The sequence below is a fragment of the Varanus komodoensis genome, unplaced genomic scaffold, assembly GCF_004798865.1.
Source record: "Varanus komodoensis strain SLA01 unplaced genomic scaffold, ASM479886v1 scaffold98, whole genome shotgun sequence".
Taxonomy (NCBI): Eukaryota; Metazoa; Chordata; class Lepidosauria; order Squamata; family Varanidae; genus Varanus; species Varanus komodoensis.
Window position 1 is genome coordinate 365,310 of NW_025336669.1, and position 8,103 is coordinate 373,412.

Sequence of the window (8,103 nt, forward strand, 5' to 3'; positions counted from 1 at the left end):
GAACTAATAAGAGTGACAGTGTAGTAGGCCTGTTATGCATGCATTTTTCATAAAAATCATGCATGTAAAAGAAGCATACAAGTATCTCCTGAATACTTCCAGGACCTCATTCTGCTTGGATAAATAGTGCAATTTCTGCCATTGATTTTGTGAGCTTGATTTCTGCATCTAGCAATATGCTGTTGTCATCCTTGGAGATTCATTGTGAATGTTAACCTCCCATCTCACACCTCCTGCTTGTATCCTAGTTACTTAAAGCAGATATGGTCCATTTGTGCTGTTAAAAGAAAGAAGATAGTTATTCTATAACCAAGACTGTGTGTTTATATGTAGTATGTAAGGGTTTTGTTGCATAAAGACCCAGATGCAGTCTATAAACTTTGGAAAGTGTTGCACCCGGGCTCTTTGTTTAAGGACCATTTTTAATCATCCTTTGTGCATATTGTGTTCAAAAGGCATAATGCTTGCAGTGGTGAAACTAAACTCTATTAGCTAAATACCTTGCAAATGTGCAACATATGGAACAATTACTATTACTGGTAATGGAAATCTGCCAATAATAGGTACTTGGTGCTATTTCTAGGGTTCTAAATTGAGCAAGCATTTCATAGGAAGCTGGTATTAAGTTTGAGTGATGCTTGGAAGTTGATCAAATACCCAGTGGCCAAGGTGGTTTTGCAAAGACTCATAGATAGCCTTTCACATGTTAAAACTTGCTAGTTTTCTTCCATTAAATGCAATATCTTCAGTATGTACACAAATGCAATTAGAACATAGAACTGCATCATGATGGCAGTTATTTGATGTGATTGCTGACAAGGATTAATTTGTAGATCAATACAAAAGTTACATGTCTTTCATGGAGCATATGGCTAGCAATTATGCTGATGTTTGGAACACATTTATATGCTAGTGGTAAAATAATGCAAAGAGAACATTGAAAATTGTTTTTCCTTTAAAGATTGGATATTGGTTGACCTAAGATCAAAACTGTTGACTGTTGCAAAACTGTACTTTTGCCTTGCAGGCAAATCATTCGAGTATAAAGCAATTAAATTTCTAATGTTATACCATAACTGAAGAATTAATGCACTTTCGAATAAGACTTGTGTGTTGGGTGCTGCCAAAAGACATAGTTTGGACTAAGTCATGCTGATCTGTCAGCATATCAGTGCTAGCTAGGTTTTTTAATTTAAAAAATGCACACATTTAGGGATATGAGTCAGTCCAAAATACATGACAGCTCTTTAATCTTGCAAGTTCAAGAATTTATTCATTCTCTCCAGCTACTCATCATGTTTCAGTCTATTCTGAGTGGTATTTATCATCATCATCTGTGTATTCTCTTGAAATTAAGGAAAGTCTATGTTCTGATCAAGCAAGGGGGATCTAGCGGACGACAGTGGCTTTTAAACGCAGAGGTAATGTGGGTGCAGATTAGCTCCAGAGTGGCTGGGGGTCCATTCAGGTGTACATTCTGATTTTAATAACAACATGCATCCTCATCTGGGGGCTTCTCATTGTTGCACGTGACTGACTGTGCTGATCTTGAAAAATGCATGCAACATTTAAATGTCTGTGTAAGTGGTTACAATATTTTGGCTTGAACAGGATACTATATGCTTGATTATTTCATTTATATTTACTGGCTTTAAGGAAGAGACAAGTAACTGATGCATCTGATCTACTCCGCAATTCAAAATGGATGTCACTTAGATGTCCCTGAAGTTATCATATTCCATATTTGCTCCACTGCCATTTTTGCGCTTATTCTGTTAGATGTCTACTATTAAATGATTTCATGCTCATCATCAGTTCAGAGTTTTACGGATTCATTTCTGAAATGGCAAAAATAAAAATGAGTGCTTGCTTTCTAAGAGACTTGGATATTGAAACTACCTTAAAATGGGTTATATATCACTTCAAAGACTTTCTGTTCCAGGAATTTCAAAAGGCTGGGCTAAGATTAACTGGTGTTAATGCCAAGAGGACATTTTTACTGGACAATTTGGAAAGTATTGTTTTGCATACTTGCTTTTGCAGTGGTTAGAGGCTGCCAACCCCCTTTTTTGAACTTTGTCTACAGTGTCAGTGTAATTTCCTTCTATCATATTGCTTTCAAGATGATACCCTATATAATGAGTACATTCGTACATGCTAAAATATAGAGCCATAAGTTATCTGGCATAACATCCCTTTAAGATGAAGAGTCTGACTGTCCAGTCATGTTGAGTTGCCATTTCCTGAATTATGTGCTCCTTAAATGAACAAGGTTGGGATTGTTAGTATGCAATCAGGCCTGGGGACCCCCATGTGGGAGTCAGAAAAAAAGAGCTGTGTTTCAAACGGTTGCTAACACACACTTTTTTCCCTCTTATTCCAGGCCATGTCTCCTTGTGGCAGATGATAAGTTGCTAAGTGAGCTCTGAATATTGGAAGACTCTCCTTGGCAAGAGTTGACGGAGGCATCAGCTTCTCCCTTTTTCTCCTCTGAGTGTGTTCCACTAGAACATTCAAAACTGTTTCTTCAAAGGGTTTTGCAGAAACTCAGACTGTTTTCTAAAGCAGAAGCACCACAGTCCACAGCGGAAGCAATGGGCAGCGTGCGAACCAACCGCTACAGCATAGTTTCCTCAGAAGAGGACGGAATGAAGCTGGCAACCATGGCAGTTGCCAATGGCTTTGGAAATGGGAAGAGCAAGGTACACACCAGGCAGCAGTGCAGGAGCCGTTTTGTCAAAAAAGATGGCCACTGCAATGTTCAGTTCATCAACGTGGGTGAAAAAGGCCAGCGTTACCTAGCAGACATCTTTACCACCTGCGTGGACATCCGCTGGAGGTGGATGTTGCTCATCTTCTGTCTGGCGTTCATCCTCTCGTGGCTTTTCTTTGGTTGTATGTTTTGGTTAATTGCCTTACTGCACGGGGACCTAGATGTAACGGAAAAACCTTGCATCTCTGAAGTGCGCAGCTTCACTGCAGCCTTCCTCTTCTCCATTGAAACACAGACAACAATTGGCTATGGCTTTAGGTGTGTCACAGATGAGTGCCCCATTGCTGTCTTCATGGTGGTTTTCCAGTCCATAGTTGGCTGCATCATTGATGCCTTCATCATTGGTGCTGTCATGGCTAAGATGGCTAAACCGAAAAAGAGAAATGAAACTCTCATCTTCAGTCATAATGCTGTGATAGCCATGAGGGATGGAAAGCTGTGCTTGATGTGGCGGGTTGGGAATCTGCGCAAAAGCCATTTGGTGGAAGCGCATGTGAGAGCCCAACTTCTCAAGTCTCGGATCACCACTGAAGGCGAATACATTCCTCTAGATCAAATAGATATCAACGTTGGGTTTGACAGTGGGATAGACCGTATATTCTTGGTCTCGCCCATTACAATTGTCCATGAAATAGATGAAGAGAGCCCTTTGTATGACTTGAGTAAGCAAGACATGGACAATGCAGACTTTGAAATTGTAGTAATATTGGAAGGCATGGTGGAAGCCACTGCCATGACCACACAGTGCCGTAGCTCCTATCTGGCAAATGAAATTCTCTGGGGCCACCGTTACGAGCCTGTACTATTTGAAGAAAAGAACTACTACAAAGTGGATTATTCTAGGTTCCACAAAACATATGAAGTGCCGAACACACCCCTTTGCAGTGCCAGAGACTTAGCAGAGAAGAAATACATCCTTTCTAATGCAAATTCATTTTGCTACGAGAATGAAGTGGCCCTCACGGGCAAAGAGGAAGATGACAGTGACAATGGGGTGCCAGAGAGCACTAGCACAGATACACATCCAGACATGGACCATCACAGCCAAGCAGGTGTGCCCTTAGAGCCGAGACCTTTACGGCGAGAATCTGAAATATGACTAAAATGCATGACTGCCACCGTGGTTAAAATATATCTGTCGGTCATGGGCATGCTGTATCAAGAAGTGGCTGCAAACAGTCTTTCAAACAATGGTACTGTTGGACAGAGACAGGCATACAGCCCTTAAGGGGTCAACCTAAGCTGGTTTTTAAGTGCTGTCTTCACAGGAGGTACAGCAAAAGTGTGAACTTGGAACATGAAGCACTATGTCTACGCATGACTAGAAGGCACATATATGTTGTAGAATAAATTATGTATATATTTTTTTACAAAACTTGAACTTGCAGGCAAGCTTTGGTTGAGTTATATTGTTAGTCATTTTCCCCCCTGCCCTGTGCTTCTCTCTTGGGAACAAGAATGTTTTTAATGGCATAACAAAGGCAAGACACTGCCTTACTATTTTTTTTAAAGTTGCTGCTAACTGCATGAACACAAATAGTAATTATTTTTGTTGCAGTGTAGTATTCATTTACACACACACACACACACCTTTTCAAAATGAAACAAAGGGGGGAACATGCAGTGTTGAGCTTGCTAGTTTCAAAGCTCTCTGTCAATCAATCAAAGTGACTGGTGATGCTGGGGAATCTGAACATTTGTTGAGGCCAGTAGTTTAGTGGCTAGAATCAATTTCTCTCTGTACTATCCAGTTACATAAGGAGTGTTATGTAACACGAGGCCATGCAGTAGCCTACAGCAAGGTTTTTTTTTAAATGTGTTTAGGAATGGAATGAGATTTTTTTCCATCTAAAATATGTTTTAATTTCAAAACTACCTAAGTGAATACCAAAGAAAAAATGCACAGTTTTGCACAATGAACTTTCTATTTAAATTGAACAGGCTGCTTTTAGACCATTTTTCCTCCCCAAAGGTCCTTTATGTGTGGAGTAGTTTTAATGCACCTTATTCCAAAAGTAAAGCTTAAGATACATTTAAGAGCCCTCTTTTTGCTCCATTGCCCCAGTTTGGAGCAATAAGCTTCTGATTCTTTTTTTCTTTTTTTTTTTTTAGAAAAAAAAAGTTGAATGAAAGAGAGCAAACCTACGTTCTTTTCTGTTTGCAAAATACCAGCAAGATTGTGGCGGGAAGTCAAATGTCAAGCCATGCATGCATTCCAAAACAGCTCCCAGAACACAACCCTATTAGAAGTGGAATGTCATTTTACATCATTTTGAGGGCCACCAAAGGCAACCATGGTCAAGGTTATGATCCGTTTGATGTCTAATGTAGTAAGGTTTGCTAAACATTGGCAAAACCATTAATTCAGCCGTTGAGGCCAATTTGAGTGTAACAGGTTGCTTTGGGCAAAGTAACAGGTTGGTCCCAGAAAAAAGTAACTGACGTGTCATAATCTGTTGCCAAGATCTTGGTAGTTTTATTTTTGATTGGTCAACTTTTCCTTACCAGTACTAGGGTTGTGGAGAATGTATGCATGCGACTAGATTGTAAGTTAAGGGATCGTCCATTTGAAGGGAGCAATACTGTAAAAGAGTTCCTCTTTCTTTTCACAGCTTGATAAGCCTTGGTGAGATGATCAGTGGATCTGTACTGAAATCTTTGAACAGCTATTGCTGAACCATTAATTGGACGGTATTTTTGGTTCCTTTGCCAAGAATGCTTTAAAAATCCTCTGTGCCTCTAAGATCAAGTGTATCATTCTAGCTGCACCCATAGGATATAGATATATAAGTCCTCCCAATAGGTGGAAGATGAGGGAAACACCAAGGGATAAAACTCTTCTGCAGTATTGAATCTCACTGTATGCCATTAAAAATAGCTTGTTCTGGGTCCAATGCTGTTGGTAATAAAGATCTATGGAAGTTTTTGGGCCATAACTGACCTGTCAGGAGAAAAATGGCATTTCCCAGACAGGAAGGAATTTACTTTAAGCCGAGTAGGTGGGTTCTAAGCTGCAGAAATCAAATATTGTAAACATAGACAGGTTTGTTTGCTTTTCCTCTTAAACCACATATTGTTTATATACCACGTACTGAGGCTAATTCTGAAAAAGAGGAGAGCTAAATCTGCATGGCAACCTGACTGGAGTCTCTGGATCAGAGAAACCATGAAAGCAATTTAACATGACTTTTGCTGCTATTGTGATATATTTTTGCAAAGGAAAATAAAGTGAAAACCAAAGAGTATTTAATGACATGTTAAACAAAGAAGGGAGGAAGTTCCTCTAAAATGCACAAAGTTCCCACTTGTGAGACTTGAGACAGCAAATAGAAATGTGAGTTCAGAAAGTGTTGAATCTATTTGTTTTAAAAACAAACACAGAAAGGGATTTTTCTAACAAACGAATATTTTCTTTTTTTTCCTGGTGCAAAGTTGATTTTTCTTTTCCAAGATGCAGGGTGTTGCGTTTTCAGAATTTTTTTAAACAAAAATGTACACTTTTATAAAGTTTATCAAGTATTTTCATATTTAAAGCCAAATGTAAATAGAAGTCCATTTAAAAAAGAAAACGAGAGAAGAAAAGGCCAAGATGGCATCAGTTAGAACCTATGATGCTACTGGATAGCAGGGTTTTTAGCAAATATTTGCAAGCCTTATGGGATTTATAATGCTATGAGGTTTTTTGTTTGTTATTTATTTAGGCATGGATGTTTAATTTGATTGTGTTTTCCTTGCTATTGGCATTTTTATCTGCTTTCAGATTGCTAGTGACTTGGTGAGAGTGAACAACCTATTGCACTCTTTGTTGGATTACATTTTTTTCCTTCAAGCAACCCTTTGTCTTTACCTGATTGTTTCTGCATGTGGAGACTAGGAAGAACCTTTTGTTTTTGTATATATATCATGGTACCTACTGACCCTTAATTGTCTTTATCATTGTTTAAAAAACAAACCAAATGAACCTTGGGAGGCTAAGTCTAGGTTTTACTATTGTTATGAGGCCACATAAATGGAGGTATTTTAAAGTAACTGATAGCAAGAGACAATTGTGCAAAGTATTGAAGAATACAGATTCGTTGTGCAATCAACACCACTTGCTCCGATGGGAAATTTCCCACTGACTTCACTGGAATGTGGATTGCACGCTTAAGTCTCCAAGCCACAAACATGAATTAAGGGGCAAGCAGTAATTTTCCTCTTCCCTAAAAAATACTTGAATGGGGGCCCTCCACTTACATGGAACCATGTTACAAAAGACACATCCAAGGTTATGAACTGTTATTTTTTTTTCCATTCATGGTCTGTTGTGCAAGTTTTGAAAGTTAGTAAGATCACTGCATGTGTGTGTCTTCCCTGAGTACATGGTTCATTCTGACTTTTTGCTATTCTATTGAACATGCTTTGGGTAAAGTCAAAGGGTTCTGAATCTGATATTTTTGTTATCTTATGTCTTTTGCGGGGAGGGGGGATTACAAGGTAAAACTGAGAAGTACTGTAATGTCTTTAAAAATCTGGCTGCTGTTGACTATTTTCAAGCTAGGAGGGTGCTGCATTGTTGCTGTCCCACAGGCAACCTGAGAGATCTCTCTTTCTCTTCTCATAAATGGATTTCCTTTCCTGCAGCTGTGTGTAAGGTGAACAAACCAATAGGCATTTGACAATCGTTCTCCCTTACTATTTTCCTGTTTGCAGCCTTTTGTATCAAAGTCTTCCTAATGTACTGCACAAATCATGGACTGTACAGAATTTTTATATCTATATATATAGATATTATGTCTTATTTTATTATTTCTAAATAAATAAAAATAAAGTATTCTTGCACATTTTGAATCGAATCTCTTTCTTGAAATCTCTTGAAAACAAATAACAAAATAGCCAGGTCATTGGGACCTTTTCTTTGAGGTCCCGCAGAGCAGCACATCTCTTAAACCAGTCTATGGAGACGGTGGCAGGTAGTTTGTGCTTCACTTCCCATCTCCGCAGGATTAGGTCACTTTACAATCTTACCAAAGGGGCTCTTAAGGACTCAGTCTGCCTAAAAGCATTTTTAAAGGGCCGAATCCCTCCCCATTGGAGGTTACTCTATTTGAGGGCAACATCTTATTCATCATTGCTCACTAAATTTGTAGAAACCAGATGAAGAGCATCATTCCTTAACAGTAGTCTCCCTTCGCACTGCGGCCTGGCCTTCTCCAGTGCAGGCAACTTTTCAAAGCTGTAAACGTCTAGTTGTCAATGTTTCACTAATCACAGTTCTTCCCTTCCTCACCTACCTACTGTGATGACCTAGAATTCCTTCTGCTTTTTATCAGAAGATATAAGAGGAAAGG

General features: G+C 39.0%; 1 protein-coding gene across 1 annotated transcript; it reads left to right on the forward strand.

Moving 5' to 3' along the window:
- Positions 1-2,594: 2,594 nt before the first annotated feature.
- On the forward strand, positions 2,595-4,106 carry KCNJ2 (potassium inwardly rectifying channel subfamily J member 2). The gene has a single exon (XM_044419004.1). The coding sequence runs from the start codon at positions 2,595-2,597 to the stop codon at positions 3,870-3,872; it is 1,278 nt and encodes a 425-aa protein (XP_044274939.1). The 3' UTR covers positions 3,873-4,106.
- Positions 4,107-8,103: the final 3,997 nt, after the last annotated feature.

Coding starts and splice junctions, on each gene's coding strand:
- KCNJ2 (XM_044419004.1), top strand. CDS start 2,595: ATGGGCAGCGTGCGAACCAACCGCTACAGCATAGTTTCCTCAGAAGAG.